This window comes from Chelmon rostratus, chromosome 8 (genome assembly GCF_017976325.1).
Source record: "Chelmon rostratus isolate fCheRos1 chromosome 8, fCheRos1.pri, whole genome shotgun sequence".
NCBI lineage: Eukaryota > Metazoa > Chordata > Actinopteri > Chaetodontiformes > Chaetodontidae > Chelmon > Chelmon rostratus.
In genome coordinates this window covers 1,987,381-2,006,134 of record NC_055665.1, presented here as the reverse complement: position 1 = coordinate 2,006,134, position 18,754 = coordinate 1,987,381, and the positions used below count along the sequence as shown (strand labels likewise).

At 40.2% G+C, this 18,754-nt stretch overlaps 2 protein-coding genes across 6 annotated transcripts; one reads left to right on the top strand and one right to left on the bottom strand.

Moving 5' to 3' along the window:
* Positions 1–2,247: 2,247 nt before the first annotated feature.
* Positions 2,248–8,044, bottom strand: LOC121611054 (sorcin-like). Of its 2 annotated transcripts, none has more exons than XM_041943427.1 (8): positions 7,693–8,044; positions 6,175–6,219; positions 5,953–6,022; positions 5,046–5,089; positions 4,229–4,376; positions 3,926–4,039; positions 3,579–3,637; positions 2,248–2,566 (listed from the first exon to the last, which is right to left on the bottom strand). In XM_041943427.1, the coding sequence occupies exons 1-8, from the start codon at positions 7,738–7,740 to the stop codon at positions 2,540–2,542; spliced, it is 555 nt and encodes a 184-aa protein (XP_041799361.1). In that variant the 5' UTR covers positions 7,741–8,044; the 3' UTR covers positions 2,248–2,539. The 2 variants fall into 2 exon arrangements, with proteins under 2 accessions (XP_041799361.1, XP_041799363.1); XM_041943429.1 differs by having other exon boundaries at positions 6,175–6,216.
* Positions 8,045–13,022: 4,978 nt separating this feature from the next.
* On the top strand, positions 13,023–18,498 carry snrnp48 (small nuclear ribonucleoprotein 48 (U11/U12)). 4 transcript variants are annotated; one of them, XM_041943425.1, is made up of 9 exons: positions 13,023–13,251; positions 13,932–14,045; positions 14,298–14,358; positions 14,657–14,737; positions 16,061–16,243; positions 16,489–16,610; positions 17,054–17,157; positions 17,341–17,409; positions 17,662–18,498. In XM_041943425.1, the coding sequence occupies exons 1-9, from the start codon at positions 13,111–13,113 to the stop codon at positions 17,738–17,740; spliced, it is 954 nt and encodes a 317-aa protein (XP_041799359.1). In that variant the 5' UTR covers positions 13,023–13,110; the 3' UTR covers positions 17,741–18,498. The 4 variants fall into 4 exon arrangements, with proteins under 4 accessions (XP_041799359.1, XP_041799358.1, XP_041799357.1 ...); XM_041943424.1 differs by having other exon boundaries at positions 17,620–18,498; XM_041943423.1 differs by having other exon boundaries at positions 17,287–17,409.
* Positions 18,499–18,754: the final 256 nt, after the last annotated feature.

The following is an 18,754-nucleotide window of genomic DNA, read 5'->3' as shown; positions in this document are numbered from 1 at the left end:
TATTTTGATCTGCTGGTATTCAAACCGGCAAACATTCAGACATCAAAGAAACAGTTTTGTTCTTGTCACAGGACTAAATCAGAGTGTCAGAACACCACAAAGAAACCATTTATTTTAGTTGTGAAAGAAAAATAAGAGAATAAAACCGACTTGATAGTAATCCTAAGAATAAGGTTGAAAATAATAACAATGCATAACATGAGATGGTAATAAAACCACTGAATCATAGCATTAAATTAAGTTAAAAATAGATGAAATGGAATGCATAAAATCAAGTGAAAAAAAAATTTTAAAGAAAGTGCAGCTGTCCACATTTAGGTTTGGCAATGCTTAGTATTAATGTGCTCATTTTCACTCACGAGGTAATGATCTGCAGACCTGTGGGGTCTCTCAGCCTCACTGAAGTTTGTGATGCACAGAGTTATTCAGGTCATGTATCTTATGCCACAGATGTTCTCCCGTGCAATCACCGAGGCTTTTTGTTATTTAGATTTAGATTTAAAGGCCCCAAAGGCGTCATCATTAGTTGAAAATTGAGTTATTCGATCTATCTGTCTGTCAATAACGTGTTTAATGTTAATCACACACTGAGCTCTAAGTTCCAGTGACAGTTTCACTACCTTGGTTATTGTTCAGCCAGGGGATGTCGTGACTTGTCCAGATCTGTAACACCCCTGATGAACAGCACTTTTTAGTCCTCAGATGAGCCATTTAGTTTCATGAAAACTTGCAGTTTTTTGTCTACATCGACTGGATTCTCTTCCTCCCTTCTCTCCAAAATCTGTGATCAGACTTGCATTGCAGGCATATTTAAGTCGGCCTCATCGAGCTGGTTCACAACCAAGCTAAAGCTAACTATCCTGACCTAGCCTGCTGGCTTCACTCTCAAATCTGTATTCCTAAATTGGCGTCCTCGTCCAGCTTTAGGTCAAAGCCAGAATATATCCAGATGCAGATCGTCCAAAGTCCAAAATCTTTTAGATGGATGTTTTGAACCACTTTAGCACATGTAACAGGGTATAAATGTTAAATAATTCCACTTGCTGTAATTTGGTTTTTATTTATTTATTTTATTGTTATTGGCTCAATAGCGCCCCCCCTCGGGAGCTATAGTGTGCCACCGGATCAGTGTAGCACTGTCAGTTCCCGAGAGGCGTGCTTGAGGTAGGTTGTCGTGCACAGCACAGGCAAATAAATGGTTATTGGTATGACAAACTCATTTTTATTTTATAAATGTATATGCAGTATGAACTACTTAGATGTAGAGTGTGTGAGGGATATTTAATACTACTCCATTAAGGATGTTACCGAGGAGTTTGAGGTTTGAGATTCTCTGTATGCTAGCTATCCAGTAGCATTAGCTAAATGAATGTGCTGCTCCTGTTATAGCGTGCTGTGCACGAGACGCCAGAGCCCGCTGACCAGACTGTTTTCATATTTACCAGGTCGGATAATAAACTGCATGAAAAAAGACACTTCAGCTTCTCGACTTCTTTAAAAAATAATACACAACGCAGAGTCGAGTGAGTTTGAGCCAGCCAGTGACAGAGTGTGACCGAGCATGGTTACACACACAGTCAGAAAAAAAACACCCAACTGTTCAAGACCATTGATAAAGAAATCGTGGTCAATCACAGAAAACTCAGAACTGAGGGATCATTTTCATCAGCGTTTAGTCTGAGGTTGCTGATTATTTTACTCAGAGCAGCTTCAGTCTCTTCTAAAGCCTGAAATTCCTCCAGAATGTTATTTTCTTCAGGAAAGTTATTCATTTGCGCTGAAACTATCTTTTCCAGTATCTTACTGCTGAATGGAAGGTTGGATGTCTGCCTGTTGTTAGCGATTGCTGATCCTAACCCTGTACAGTATTAACTTCTGTTCAGAAACACCACTGGAGCGCGACACAGTGAGGGTTTAATGGTTCAGTCTAGTTGCACCTTTGATTATCACAAAAACACATTTTTATCAGTCTGAGCTTTGAATACTTTGAAATAAAATGGAAACAATACCAAAAACGTCTTGCTCCCACATTAGGAACTGCTGGGAACTACTTTTGGCTCTGGGAAAAGTAGCTTTTACTTTAAAAAGATTATTTTCTTTCCACCATCGTCTTCTTGCACGTTTAAATCGTTCTGTATCGATGTTTTGTCAGAGTTCAAAAAGGGAAGAAACAACAACAAAGAAGGAAAATGCAACCCGACCATCCTCAAAGGGAGCAGACAGGAGCCAAACAACATGTTTGTGATATTACATGTTTATTAATTACATACATGTTCACACTCGTGTGCCAGCTGACACAGGCACGCAGGAGTTTGTCATTGGTGCAGCTTGAGGTTAATATGGTCTTAATAGTTTGTTACACTATGCACTACTTTTCAAAGTAATTCAAAAGTTTTAAAAAGTTCCTGTTTAAATGGAATGTGGCAGTGACATTTTAACTGTTTCTACGACAACGATTACAATGAAAAATACAAACTGAAGGTACATGCTGTTAGTGAGAGAAGATTTTAAAAGGCTGGTGTGTCCCCTCTGTTCCTCTTCATAGACTCATGGTGACCTGGATAAACTAGAGAGAGAGAAACATTTCCAGAGTTACTGTACAACCCAGTCGACATCTGCTGAACACTTTGATCAGAAGAGAGAATTCAGCAGGTCAAACAGCGCTGTCGTGCTGTTTAAAGCTGCGCTGTGCACTGCTCAGTGTCATGTGCACAGCGCGCTTCTGCTGCCCCAATGTGGCCAAAAACAATCAGCGCTTGCAGGTTAAAGAGATTCATAGCATGAGATGGAGAAAGAGCAACAGTTAAATCAGTTAGTTAGTGACTGTAAACGACAGCAGTGAGGAAATAAAACCCACAGAGAAACTGTTTCACAGCTATTTGTCTCAGCTTCTCATATTTGGCCTTGGCAGCCGTGTCTGTCAGTTCATGCTGCTACAGTCAACAGAGATAAAACTTTATTGATCCCACGCCGGGAACTCGTCACAGACAGCAAGAATAAAAAGGAGACGTAGAAAAAGAACAAAGACAATAAAAACGATATAAAATAAAATCAACTTTATGTTTGTGCATTATATAAAAAAAGAGTATAAAAACATTATTGCCTTGAGAAGGATGGCTCAGTTTAACAGTGGAATATGTTGAACTGCTCATGAGTATGATATGGACAATAATATACAGTGTTTTTATACAGTCTTGGGTCAACAGTATGGATTTGGAACAACTATTTACAGAATCTCCAAATATAATTAATGTCTGAAGTGATTTCCTCATCACTGATCAGTTTTTCTGAATTGAATTGACAGAACAATTTCTATACTGTGTCAGATACCACTGTGATTGAAATGACACACACCCTGACAGGGGATTAGCCACCACTGATTAGCACTAGTGTGTTGCCATGAACACCAGTGACTCTGCTGGCTGAGCCTGCAGCAGGCTGAGCCCGCTGGTGGTAACCTGGCCAAACATTTGCTGACCTGTGCGGACATGATGACGGACTCAGGTGTGCTTGACAGCAGAAGCAACAGCAAAGCTTCAGAATATGAACAAAGAGACATGTGGGTGGTGGAAACTTACGTCATCGTACTGAAACATGGCCTGTCCAGACTGGCTTGTGTCTCTCCTTCGGAACTGATCTGGAAAACACACGCACACACACACACACATTAAAACAGCCTATGTGACAAACTTTGATCAAAATGCAGATTTTTTTGGCCTCGTGAAGGCAGCGTGGAGCTCTAAATCTCTGTTTGTTCACTGTTTCGGTCACATGAGCTGTACGGAGTGGTACAGTCTCAGGCTGATTAGCCTACAGAATGAAGCTCTCAGTGAGCTGCCAGTGTTAGCTCAGGGTTGTCCCTCCTGTAAACATGGTCAAGGTGGTGTTTTACGCTAACTGTGTTAGATTTCTTCAGCCCACTCACCAGTCAGGGCGCGGAGTCGAATGCAAACGCTCATAAAGTCATCAAAGGCGATTCTGCCGTTTGTGCTGTTGCGCTTCATGATGACGTTCATGGCCTGAGGGCTCAGATTATAACCTGCAAAGAAACACAATCGTTATTAAATAATAAAAGCCCTTTTTTTCCAAATTAGAGTGCCTAACGTGAGCTTCAGAGTGATGTCCAGTTTTTTCAAATGAAATGTGTTTAACGTTAGATTGAAGAGGACAAAATTAAAACACAAACGACTGAGATGTCTAACAGGTCGCTCTGTCAGTCTGCCCGTACCCATGGAGGTGATGGCATGCTGCAGCTCGGGGCCCTCCACCGTTCCACTGCGGTCCCGGTCGTAGGATGCGAAGGTGGACTTCCAGCCGTTCAGAATCTGACACAGTTCCTTGAACTCATTGAAGCCCATGGTGCCGGACATGTCCCTCTGAGACAACAGTCAGTCAAGGACCCATCATATACTTTTCCCCTCCATGCTCACGGTGCTGTTAAGACAACTGTCTCTATACTCACTGAAAGTCTTCATACCAGACTGGAAGCTTAGCAGGAAGATAATGATGTGAGGACACTCAAACTTCATAGTACTCTGTTTTTGCACTGTTTTGGACAGTACAATACCGTCTCACATATCAAACTAGTTTTTCTTGTCATTTTTTCCATCAACAGCACGCTGAAAAATAAAGAAACTGGATAAAAAACCTCTTGAGTACTTTATTTTGTCACTTTTCCAGTGAGAGCTGCATTATGAAAACCCAGCCAGAGTTACCACACTGGGCCAAACGTATGTGGACATCTGCTTTATGTATTGTTGGTGTGTTGGGCTCCTCAGTTCCAGTTATAAAAATCTTCATGCTTAAAGCTGTGCACTGCAGCTGGTGAGAAAATGTTTGATCTTGACTCGATTGTGACCAACGGGAGCAGAAACGTAACCACAGAGCAGTAAGTTTAGAAGCACTGACGGCAGCTGGAACATGATCTGCTTTTGTCCTTTCAGGGGCTTTCAGCTACAGAGTTCATGAAGTCCCCTGTTATCAACACCTTCCACCTGTGACTAAATCTACCAAAGCTCTCTGATTGGCCGATGGGTGAAGGATACGTCCAGCATGCTGATCATCAGTCTGCAGGTATCCATGCTGAATGCTGGACAGAGAGAACACAAAGAAATGAGAGTTTTATGTTAAATTCCTCACTGAAACCACGATGTGACCTGTGTTTCATGTATATATCCATAATGTTTTTTTCTCCAGATGCACACATGCTGTGTTTTTTATGTTTCTATGTTTTCTGTAGCTACATTCAAAACTCTATTTAGAGATTATCTGGCAAACCAACTGAACTAGTGCTTTTCAATCACAAAAACACACTGTGTTTCCTGAGCTCATGTAGTAATATCATCTCTAACAATGTGTTCACAAAGTGGTGAAGCTGAACCTGAAGTTGTGACACAACAAGTGACTGAACAACATCAATCATAACAGAAGATGTAACATGTGCAGAACCTTGAAATAGCGAAGCCCTTTCGCATCTTGCAGACAATTTAATCAGCTTGGTCTGACAGGAAGTTTTCTAATTTATGGTTGATTTATGTTTTGCAAAGAGTCACTTTGTCAACTTTGGATCTGGGGTTGTCAGTGCCATCAAGAACTAGAAGTCTGCAGGTTTCTATTCAGGATACTCATCAGATTTGATTAGGATTACAATTCTGATGACCAACAGTCGATAACACCCGACTACAGGGTTTATATTTCATCAAGATATCTGTGGATTTATATATTAACAGTTGAGTAAGAGTCTATTCACGAGAAGCATCATTTCATAATTCATTCAAATAAGGTTGTAGAAAACTAAAAACAAAGACATTGTAATTGAACTGTTAAAGCGGCTTCATGCAGCATCTGCTGGGCCGCTGCATACAGCAGCATTAGATAAAAAATATGTCCCCCTCTCACGGTGCATTTGTATTTTTAATGGATATTTAATAAAACCCAGTCTGGTGTTCTTACGTTTGTATGAGCCAGCGATGCCGGACTGCGTGAGGCAGCGCTGCAGCTCGTCTGCTGAGATCTGTCCATCCTGTCAGAGTTTACGCAAACACAAGGAAGGGAAATACAACACATATAGAACATGTGAGAAACACCAACACCCCAACTGATGAGCACTGCCGACAGTCAGGCCCAGGAATACTGAGGTGTAGTGTTGCTTTAATCTCTGTGGGTGTGTGTTACCTGTCCCGCTACACCTGAAAAATACCCGTACAGAGGATCTTGCTGCTGAGAGACAGACAGAGAAACAAGAAAGTCTGCATGATTACGTTGGTTTCTTTTGTCCATCAAATAACTTTTAGAGCTGTAAACATGACAGACCTAAATGTAGATTATAGATTACAAACCTCGAACTTTCTGGCCAGTGAGAATGTCACATTAAATCAACTGTTACAGCAGCGAAGGTGCACAACTTATTTTGAAGAAATCATCAAAACAGACTACACGGGACGGGACATCAATCATGACTCCAGGCTCTGTGCAAAGCGTCCAACAGGTTTTCAGAACACACTTAAATGACACAATCAATCAATCAATCAATCACAAGCCAGACACATTTAGCTGGTTGTTTGAAAAGCAAATGCAAACCTTCCTGCACAGTCTCATCTTGTCAAGAGCCAATGAAGGTCTAGTGATTTTTAAATAAAGTGACTTTAAATGATGAGACTGTGTTCAGGACACGTTGTTGCCCTCATGTTTTAAAATATTATCTGTTCACTAACTGGAAGCCAGTGCAGGTGACAAGCATGTGTGTCTCAGTCTCTTCTTTGTGCAGCATTTTACTCATTTATTCGATCTCAAATAAACCTCATACATGTCTTATTAGTGGCACAAAACTCCCATTTAATCACATACACAATCAATGGCAGCTGCCTGCATTCTTTACATAGTCCACCAGTGCTGACTCAGTGTGTGCGTTCATATAGACCACTGAAGGGACTCTGATTATCTAGTGCATGCACGCATGTGTGTGTGCATGCATGTGTGTGTGTGTGCATGTGTGCATTCCTTGAGTATTGTAAAGGAAAAACCCCACCCTTCCTCACTCCAAACTTATTGTGATTCCACCTTAAAATACACACACACACACACACACACACACACACACACACACACACAATGCAAACAGCATAGATTGCCTCAGTGCTTAAAGGCCTGGTTACAAAACCCAGATGTCAAAAAAACGTAGTGGAGTAAAAAAAAGTCCAATATTTCCCTGTAAAATGTAGTGCAGCAGAAGTATAAAGTAGCATACAACTTAAATACTCAAGTACAAATACCTCAAAACTGTACTAGTAATTTGTAGTATAACTGGAGTACTTTGAGCTACATTATTGTGCTATTATTATTTCAGTAAGGTTTACAACACTTCCATTGCCTGCACTAAAGTGAGTTTAAAGTGCAACACCTTGAAAAGACCAACATCAACATGTGCATGGGAGCATCTGAAGACTTCGTCCTGACGGTTAGCTGATAGCTACTTAGCTCTCTGAAATCATCCATATTTTCTACAAATTTAGAAGTTATTCCACCAAACGTTACAGGCTGGTGCATTTTTGGTATTTTGACGATTGGTCTTATTTCGGCGAAGTCGGCCAACTTCCGCACTGTGTGCACTCAGGACGCCCATCCCGGGGCGGAGGTGGGCGGACACAGATCAGCTTTAAGCCCATGTTCCATCACTTTATAACGTTTTCTTACCGCTCCTGGGTATCCACCGGGGGCAGCGCCATATCCTGGATAAGCCATTTTAAAAAATATAATATAAAACCAATAAAGCGATGAACTCTAGTCGAAATTTTCACCGCGGCTGTGCCTCCTTAACTCCAGGGGACGTCTGCCGATTCAGCAACACAAAAGCCAGCAGGCGACGAAAGGTTTAGTTTATAAAGTGCTGTGATTAGCCTGAAGCACCGAGGCGGGTTTAAATGTAAATACGTGCAGGTGTGGTCCGACCAGACACAGGGAGGAAACAGAAATGTCGGTCTATCTGCGGACTCTCAGAGGCTTCACGACCCGCCCTCCACAGCTACTCTAAACGGCCACTTCAACCTTTGACATGGTTGCTAAATCTCTTGTTTCGTCAGCGCGAGTCACCCCGCTGCGTTCTGATTGGCAGCGAGTGACCACATGACCTCTGTTCGACCAATGGGATCACAGCGCTGGCTGCGAGGCTAAAAGCTATGTGCAACTGTGAAAAACTGCAATAAAAACTAAACACTCACACACAGTGTAAACTCACTTACCAGTTTAACAGGAACACTTAGCTAAAATTAATACATTCTAGTACAACACGATCAGCAATAACGCATTCTTTCATTATAGTGACGTTAAGTTTTTGTTTATAGTATTTTGTGGTGTTGAGCTGAATGGAACTATTAACAGGTGTCTCTGTTACTGAGCCTGCCCTCATTGATTTAATGGGGTGAACCACATAATGAAACATCTGAGTGGCGTCAGTGCAGTTCAACAGTACCACAAACTGTAGCAAGAGTTTCAACAAAAACTGATCATCACAACCTTCATGATGGGCGGATTTATTGCCGGACTGTTGTATTACATAATACCCAATAAACTGGAATCTGAGTGTGTTGCCGCTGGTGTTTTTAAATAGCTAAGGCACTGTGCAGTCAAGTCAAACATGTAAACATATTAAAGAAGAAATCAGCTCTCTGTGCACAGTATAATTAAGACTGATAAACCACTCTGAGTATATCGTACTATTTAAGATCAGATAAAACTTTATTACTCCCACACCAGGGAATTTGTTGCAGACAGCAAAGGATAAAAGGGAGACATAGAAAGATCAAAAAGACAATAAAAAAGGAAACAGAATAAAAAAGGAAAAATCAACTATATATACAGTATGAACATTATATACAAGAACTTTTTCAATAGTTTCAATAAATACACTGAGACAAAGTAAAAAGACAAAAAAATTGGCCTGACTGAGTGACAGAAATGTGTCACATCAAAAACAGAAAAAGAAGCCAAGCCAAGTCAGTTTCATTTATGCAGCCAAAATCACAACTTTGCCTCAAAGTGCGTTACCATCTACAAAACAGGGACAAACTACACCTTCTACTACTCACAACAAACTCACAATGTGTGATACAAATAACAAAATATTGCACAATTTATGATGCAAATGTAAATGTAAGGAAAACAACTTAAGTCTGATGGAAATGATTGAGTCTGTTAGGTGTTTGTCCTTCCATACACTCATTGGTCTCTATTCAGATCATGAAAATCAACTTGCTGAGACTCCACCACATCATAAATGTAACAGACAAACACAAATTTGTATAAAAAAAATATGGACAGGTTACAAAGAAGTTTGCACCATAGTCTACTGCAACACCAGTATGAAACCAGTGTAAAAACTTACTTTTACAGGTTTCAGGCTTTAGACAATAACATAAAAACCCAGGCATATTTTGTGAGTGAAACACATCCTTCACTTAAAATAACGAAAACTGTGTGTGTGTGTGTGTGTTTGTGTGTGTGTGTGTGTATGTGTATAGTAATACAGTATATACTGTATATAACATATTAGCAAAAATAAAAAGCAAACATGTTGCAATGAATGGAAGTCAATGGCATGAAGCACACCACATTCATAAATCTAAAATGTTCCAGCCTGTTCTGAAACACAGTAAGGGACCATGAAAAATATTCTTTATATGTTGTAAATGTTTTAATACATGCAAAAACACTCTGTTAAAAGAATGCATTACGTCAGTAGTGGAGACAAACTGCCCAATCAGATTTTATGACTCATATGGTCCTGCTGCGTCCAGCTCCGGTCCAGAGAAAACCCATCTGATGCTCCATCTCTGGTGTCAGAGGCAGAGCTGAAAGAGAGAGGAGGTGAGGAAGAGCACACTGAAGGCATGGAGGACACTGAAGATCGAACTCGAGCTGCGATGTACAGACTGAAGCCTGACTGCTGGGTTTGGTGGCCCAGACCTCCTCTGTGTCTCCTTCCTCAACATTCAAGGAGCCTTACTGCAGCCGTGCTGAGCCACCAAGAGGGAGAGGAGGAAGAGGCAGGAGAGCACCCTGCTGTTTGCTGCTACACTACTGGTGGGTTTAAGATAACATTTTGTTGATTTACCCGTGGAAGTTAAGTTGTTGTAGCAGTAGGATAATATTTGCAAGAAAAACAAACTCGGCATTATTATACAGGTGGAAAACAGAGCAATGAAAAAAATAAGTCACATATAACATATTGGCCAGTACTGTCCAATCATGTTTGGCCTATATTTATGTGGTAAGATGAGATAGAATACAAATTTATTCATCCCAAAGGAATACTTTGTTTCCAAGATGCACAAACACAGTAAATAATTACAGTATACTGAAAGGTGTTACTACTATTACAGTAAACAGTGTAAATGTGTACAAAAAGGTCGGATTACAGATTACAATCATATAAATATGCAATATCAATGGAAAACAAGATAACATGGATGGATTGAATCTGAAGGGCTGTTCGCTCTGCAGGTAGAAAATGGAAAATGGAGAAAGTGCAGGAATGAGGATTTAAACTGTGAAGTGTGTTTAAGATCTAATGTCAAAGAGGCTACCTGATTAAAAAAAGGTTTTTTAAAATGAGCTTCATAGTGGTGTCAGTGTGAGATGTTCTCAGCCTACTGCCCCAATATATCACAGCATTAATTTGGCTTAAAATCCATCCCTGAATTCATGTTTTCATTTGTATGAATAACCTCACACTCCTCGCTCCATGTGCATGTGTGTTGCGTGTGTTTGTGTGTGTCAGTATATGAGGATAACTGGTGACAACATTCCTTGTCCAAACCCAGCAGGTCTCACCAGCAGGTCCAGGAAACAGACGGATCAGACATATGATTCAGCCATGACGTGCAGCTCTAAGCCAAGCCCCTGCGTTACCCAGCGATGCATACATTTGGATTGTTATTGTGCCTTTTATATGTGAATAAAATGTGTTTCTGTGGAGAATGATGATGCTTTTTTACATTCTGAAGAAAACTAAAAGCACATCGATCTGCAGTGAGTCCAGGTTGACCTTTGCCTGGCAATGATAATTTTATTTTTCCTGTATGTAGAGAAGCAACAACTTATAACAGCTTATATAAAGATCTTAAACTAAAAACATAATAGTATGAAGAGTTATATGAGCGAATTAAATTTACTTTATTTTGTTAGTTTTAAGTAACCAATCAGATTTCTCACCTGATTCTGCAGGTTGTGATGACATCATCTGTCAGGCTGCTGATGCTCAGTGGTCTACCTCCGAACCTGCTGTCCACTCAGGGATCCCCAGCACCTCTGAGCTGGCTGGACGAGGTCCTGCTGCTCCTTCCTCACAGCAGCCAAAAACAGGGATGGGTGCTGATAGGGGAGACGTGTCGCGGCATTTCATTGGCAGTCGTTGCTGGGATTGTCCGAGGATGGTGACCCAGGGTTGTGTATGTGTTTATGGCCAGAGGGAACCAGAAGGTTTGGGCCCCTGCTGGCCTGGCTCTCCATATGTCTATTACGGAGGTGAGCGGTCACCTGCTGTTTCCTCTTGCCTGAACTGGGGTAATAGGCATTAACATATCAAGGCAAATAATGTCTGTGTGCCACTGTCCATCCATCAGTACATATGTAGGCACACAATCCACTCACAGACCACCAAGTGAAAGTTGTAATATTTATAACTCCATACAGTACGCTGTGAGCTTTTTTGCATTAATCATTTCAAGATTTCAAGATTTCTTTATTGTCATTGAGCATAACATGTCAATGAAATTTGCATTGCAACCCCCATGTTAGAAACAAGATAATAAGAAAGATTATAAAATAAAATTAAGATACTAGAATAAAATAAACCAACATGCAGTAAAAAATATTCATAAATGTAATAAAAAATATACCAGAAATAATGAAAATATACGAAACAATAATAATACTACTACTACTACTACTACTAATAATAATAATAATAATAATAATAATAATAATAATAACAACTGACTGAGTGTTAAAAGTTCAGGTCATGAACTGAAGTTGAACATGAAGTTCTACCGGTTGTTAAGGTTCAGAGTTTCTCTCTCTTTCTTTCCGGCCCAATTTGATATGTCAGCTCTGATTTTCCAATTTCTTTCTACACTTCTCATCTACCAAACCGAAAAAACTTATCCTAAGATGGCGTTTGGTAACTGGTAATATGTAATAACTCAGCTCTACTGTGCCATCGTCACAGAGAACCAGCATCATGAGGGCAGAGGGGAAATGCCAATAACAACATTCTTATGTTTGCTTCATGCAGTGAGGAGGAACCTGGTGGTTGGAGTGGAGGTGGTGGAGGAGGTTGCTGTTGAAGACACTCTAGAATTAATGTAAGTTCTGTATGAATTATCATGATAGTTGATGTGACCATTAATGCTTTGGGTTATATTGTATATCTTACTTCAATTAATTCTACATCTTTTTTGCCTGACACTGAGTTACAGTGCTATTCTCAGCAGTAATACATGTATCTTTAGTTGAAAAAGCTGCATTTTCTCTCCTCAGAACAGAGGACATATATACAGAAGACCTCCTGCTGCAAAACACCCCACTGTACCCCACATGAGCCCCGAGCAGCTTCCACTGATATAATTCATATATTTGTCCAATTTGTTTGTATTTAATATTTTTAGCCTATCACTATTGTTGTCTCGATGTGTTTTTGAACGTATTGTTTGTCTTTTTCTTATTTGAAGTCACTGTCATCTGTGATTAATAAGATTTACATCCGAATTAAACATTCAATCTTGTTGTGATTGTTTTTATTTATATAATATAATATAATATAATATAATATAATATAATATAATATAATATAATATAATATAATATAATATAATATAATATAATATAACATAATATAATATAATATAATATAACACAACATAACATAACATAACGTAACATAACATAATAGACTTCTACTACCAGCATGCATCGCTTCCGTTCTACCGCCAATGCTGCGATACGTCATAACATCGCGCCAATGATGGCGGCCACAAACAGAAATGCAGTGACAATAACACAGCACCGATGATTTCGTGGCAAATTCTCATCTGCTTCTGGATTTAAAGCCATAAAATGTCGGACTCATTAGAAACTCTTCAGGATCGACTGGACCGTCTTCAGGAGCTGACAGACTTCACCGAAAACTGCAAAAAACAGCTAGACGATATATTTGAAACGCTAGGATGGTCGCCGGACTATAAGGGCTCCACACAGGTTAAGTGAACGGTTAACGTTAGCCAACGTTAGATTAGCTAGCTAGCTAGAGATTAGTCCTCAGTCAAACTAAACATCAGTCTGAAAATTAATATCGATCTTGTGGAAGCTGAACAACGATATTTTAATCAGAAAAGAATAAGTCAGACAGTTAAATTGAAAGAAAGCGTTGTCAGTTGTTGTCGACCAACCACCGAGCTGTAGGTTTACATTTATTTTAACGATAATGTTAACATTATCAGACGTCTTAACTATTTACGTGAAATCGGTTACCTCCGGTTTTCTGATAGTGTTAATGTTAACGACTGACCTCATAAAGCTGTCTATATCATTTAACTTTGTAGTCCACATAGGTTTGCCCCCACCCTAAAGGAGTTTTGTGGATTTCCAGTATAGTAATTTCAAGTCTGCAGGAGTGTGTTGATATGAAACCTGTACTTCAAAGTATCAGACGTCCAGGTTTCCCTGCACAGGTTGTCCTTCACAGAGACATTCTCAACATACGGGCAATGCTTGTTTGGCATTGATGTCTTTGAAAGTCTGAAATGTCGGGTCAAACGTGTATTTGTTGTGTGAGCGAAAGTGTGTAGGTGTGTTAAGTAAACTTTAAAAAAGATCAGATCATCATATCTGTGTAATTCACAGCTGATGTTCCTCTGATATTTATGTTGTTTTTTCAGGAGCCAATGGAGCAGTGTCCCTATGACCCCAACCACAGAGTCCCAGTCAGGAGCATGGAGAAGCATAAACTCTCCTGCAGCCTCCGAAAGATGGGCTACTCAGCTGAGGAGCAGGTAATATACACGTGGCTCTAATGGAAACTTAAGTACACAATAGGCAAGTTATACATTCGCTGTGAAATTCACAGCTGGGAGGTTTTACAACCCAATCTGTGGCAGTAATACAAGCGTGGAAGGCAACAAAACAGCAGACTGCAAAAGCTTCTCTCCATCATGTGACAAACACCATGAACTCCAGTGTTAATGTACTGCCACTGTAATGCTCTGAATGTTAGAGCAATAAAAACTTTAATAACTCTTTTGCAGGCAGAGATGGTCGACCCTTCTGTGTGTTATGAGAACAGAGGTGTCAGAAAATTCATAGTGGGTGAGTCACTGATGATTGTTACTCTAAATCCCAGTTCAACTAATCAAGATGAATGGTTTGAGAAAAATCATACTGAACTGTAAGACACTATCGAGTATTATTTAGAATTAGAAATTTATTCAGCTGTGCACCTGTGAAACCTTTTTCATTACATTTTAATTATAGGATGAAACTCCTCTGATAAGATGAAAATGATATTACAGCATGTTTATTTAAAGAAAGAAGTGGGATGTGTGTTTCTGGTAACACAGTGTGTAATGCATTTTTTAGTTGTCATCATTTCATTATCTTCATGCAGACAAATCCACCCAGCACCGGGTGATCCTGCAGGCGAGATCTGCTGCACCACTGATGAGGATGGAAGGAGTCTTCTGGCAAGGTGTGAGCTTAACTTGTAACAGTTCTCAGCCAAAGTGTTTCCTCTGATGTGCTGAAGTTTACCATCCTCACCAGAAAGGAGACAGCTTTTCTATAGAAGCAGAGCCACAGGTTTCACATTTCAGCTGCAATAACAAACCACTAGATGTCACTAGAAGATTATCTTGTGCTAACCTATCTTGACCACCACAACTTGGTCCTTCACAACCTACATCTGCCTCCATTCGCCACAAATATTAATTCCAGTCAATGAGAAGTCTCTGTAATTTGTAAAAAAAGATATTTTCTTAAGTCGGGATTGTCACCTTTTTTTAATGTCATGTTTCTGCTGACGTGTGATCCGTGTGTTGTGTGTTCTGTTTGCAGCGACAGGGGTGAGTATTAGAGAGGAGCTGGGCTCTAGAAAGTTCTGCTGCTCGGGATCAGGCTTGTCTGATTGCGTGTAGTATCCTTTAACATCATATCCTTTCAAACCGCTGGGCTGGGACACACACTCATCCTCTTACACACATACTCATGCACAGACACACAAGCAGAAGGTAGAAAGTACCTAAACACACACTCTTTTCCCTTTACGTGTTGGGGAAAGTTTTCATACATTCAAACTTGTCAGTTAATATTAATGTGGATAAAAATAAATGTCGATATTGTCTCTGGAACATTTTAAACACCTTTCAAAGACTTACACTGAATGTGGAAATTATTTACTGACTGCTAAAATAATTCCGGTTAGAATTTGATTGCAGATAGACACAACAGATAAAAGGCACAGCTGAGGTAGAAATGAGCTTAGAGACTCTTAATATTTTGTATATTTTTCAACAGCTGAAAGGAAACTGAGCAGGAGCATCTTATTGTAAATTACAAATCAGTGGTTACAAAATTTTTGTCAGATGGGGAACTTAACTTTAACTAATTTAAAAATTGTAAGTAAAAAAAATCAGTTTAGCTCATTTGTTTCACATAAACTATGTAACTCTGCTAAATCAGAATGTAAATATCAGGGGTTTGCTCACAGGTTTTTGCCTGTTTATCATAAACTGTGCTATATTCCTTTTTTCCTGTGTATGCTGAGTCAATAACGTCTCTGCTCCAGCATCAGTTGTGTCAGTTTCAAATGGTAACATCTCTCAATTTGGGTCATTTCACTTTCCCAAAATAAGTAACAGAACTTTTCTGGGTTTCATGCTGATGGAGACGATCATTAACAGCTGGACTCATGGAGACGAGTTCTGTTGACCACACTGAGACGTCTGATTAGTGTTTTTGAGTGAACAGTGTGTCGGGGTGATCTGTGTGTAAAGCCTCTCTGGTCCTCCATCAGGTCAGTACTCCAGCCAGCCCGTCGACGTGCCGCAGACCCATAAGCGCGCTGTGTGTGACCTCACCGTGGCTGACCGATTGGCTGTTTACGACCACGTGATCAGCACCCTCAACCAACAGAAGGAAGCCGCCTCCACCAGCAACGATGACCTTTACGTAGATCTGGTGTCTAAACTCCAGAAGGGTAAGACTTGAGAATGAGAAACGTCAGAATGCAGATCAGAGCGCCTGAACGTGAAAAACAGATTTATTTATTTTAGTTATTAGGGCTGTAGACGTAGCGTATTAGCTTCCATATTGGCTGTTTGTACACTAATAGTTCTGTTAAAAATGCTTTCTGTTTTTGCTTTTGCTTTGGTGAATAAAGAAAAGGCTGTTTCTCCCTCTGCGTGGTCCTCCGCTAAAATGAGTGCGTGTGTTTGTGTGTAGATGAAGAACAGAATGAACCAAAGACTCACCTGGAGCTGATGGCAGAGATGAGGGACTACAAGAGGCGGCGTCAGTCTTATCGAGCCAAGAACGTTCACATCACCAAGAAATCCTACACCGAGGTACGAGTGAGCGACAGGAGAGTGTTTACCCATAATGCTCTCTGTACGTTGTTAATTTCCACACGTTATTTATGTGTTCATAGTTCAGAAGGCTTTGTTGTCACAAATCAGGAGGTGGGGACAATCAGAGGCCGAGGCAGTTATCAGTTATCGGTTAAATGTGGCTGAAAACACCTAGTCCAGCCCAGAGGGGTAGTTTCCCACTCATCATGTCTTCACCAGCTTCAGCAACAAGTTTCAACAGCTTCAAAGTCATCAGTTGCTTTCATGTAGTGAAATACAGGGACCAGGAGCATCCATGTTTGCTGGATTTGGCAATACAGCAAAAACTTTTTGGGTGGTCCAAATAAATTCTGTAAAACTTCCTGGCAGAGCTGCTGTTTTTGTAACTGAGAATCTGAAGCTGACCCTGGAGCCTGGGTCCTCACTAAAACTCTCTGCAGGTGATCAGAGAGGTGATTAACGTCCACTCAGACGAGCTATCCAGACAGTGGAGAGAAGAGGAGGATGAGGAGGAGTCGACGAGAACTGAGCTCTCGTCCCACAGGTACAACAAACACGGTGACCTCTGACCTCCTGGTGATAAGGTTCACGTATTGCTAAGTATTTTGAAGTGAATAAAATGTGTACGAGCACTGGTTTTAAGGTCAAGCAGCTCATTTTATTTGTCTGTCAGACGTCAGCTGGATGAAAGGCGGTCAGCTTCATCAGAGTCTCGTCACTCCCACAGTAGACGCCATCGCAGCCGGGAACAAAGTCAAGACAGAGACAGCAGGAAGAAGAGGAAGAAGAGGGAGAGGTGAGAAAGAACAAGTAAAAATCTCTCTGTGTTGAGTTCTTTTTGCTTCATTACTTGATGCTTGATGTTGGTGATACAGATTTTGTTTTGTGTTCTGCAGTCAGACATCTTTTCCAGCTAATATGTTTGTTTTTTACGAAGCAGCTGCAGAAAGAATCAGATGGCAGCAGTGATCGATCATTTATCACTAAACATTTATGTTTCTCAAAGTGCCCAAACACACTCTCATTGCTCCATGGATTCCCGCTCCAGGGATTCCCGCTCCCCTGATGACCACCACCACGACCGAAAGAAGAAGAAAAAGAAGAAGAAAGAGGAGAAGGAGAAGTAACAGTGACGGATCAGCAACAACAGAAGTCAGATCAGACGAGGTCATTGATCACTGTGACCTCCACAGGTCAAAACACATCACGTCACATTGGGTGTCATATTTTTGAAGTTCATAATCATGGAGATTTTGGAAAGAAATGAAAAGGAATAAAGTTTTGGAAACAACAACAGTAACATTTTGAGCTTTTTGTGCTTCACAAAGTTTTATAATCTGCTGATCCTGAACAGACTCTTCCTGCCTCTGCCTGATTGGCTGGGAGCGGTTTTCAACCACAGCCTACATGGAATGTAGGACAGGGGTGTCATAGCTGGCAAGCTTTTATCATGGGGTCAAAGGTCACTCTTGTTTCAGGCTTCATTTTGGTGTGTGTGTGTGCGTGCATGTGTGTGTGTTTAAGTGTTTACACAGCGTTTCTGCTGTCAGTGTGAACTCTGGGAGAGCCTCTGATTCAAAATATGACTTTTTTGGTAAAGAAACAAAGATGCTACTTGAAATGTGGAGGTCGTCATTTTAAAACTAGATATGATGACACTTTATGTAATGGATTTGTCATTAGAGACGTGTAGGACAATATTTATGACTCTTTGTATGTTGAAGGTTTAAACTATTCTCTGTATTCTTTATATAAAGTCAAGATTCTGTACAGTCTGTATTAGGGCTCAACTAATTATCATTCTTATAATAGATTAATCCTCCAATTACTTTCTTAATTAATTATTTGGTCAAAAAACACATCAGAAGACGATGAAAAAGTCCATTTTCCCTACAGCTCATTACATGTTTTGTCTGTTTACTATCACATTAAGAGAAGTAAAAGTTGCAGTTTTCACATCAGAGGAACCATCAAGTGTTTTCTTTCCTGCTTTGAAAATGACTTAAAACAGATTATTGAAAGTGCAGCATCTTAATTTTCTGTCCATCAGCTCGTCGTTGCAGCTCTCGTTCAGATCAGTGCTTAGTTTTGCCTTTGCTTTTAAATGAGATGATTTTTTTCATCCTGAACATTTAGTGCTA

Coding starts and splice junctions, on each gene's coding strand:
- LOC121611054 (XM_041943427.1), bottom strand. CDS start 7,740: ATGGCTTATCCAGGATATGGCGCTGCCCCCGGTGGATACCCAGGAGCG. Junction 6,023..6,174: donor TTTCAGGTGTAGCGGGACAG/GTAACACACACC, acceptor AAACTCTGACAG/GATGGACAGATCTCAGCAGA. Junction 5,090..5,952: donor CATCGCTGGCTCATACAAAC/GTAAGAACACCA, acceptor CTCTCTGTCCAG/CATTCAGCATGGATACCTGC.
- snrnp48 (XM_041943422.1), top strand. CDS start 13,111: ATGTCGGACTCATTAGAAACTCTTCAGGATCGACTGGACCGTCTTCAG. Junction 13,252..13,931: donor ACTATAAGGGCTCCACACAG/GTTAAGTGAACG, acceptor TTGTTTTTTCAG/GAGCCAATGGAGCAGTGTCC. Junction 16,611..17,053: donor CCAAGAAATCCTACACCGAG/GTACGAGTGAGC, acceptor AACTCTCTGCAG/GTGATCAGAGAGGTGATTAA.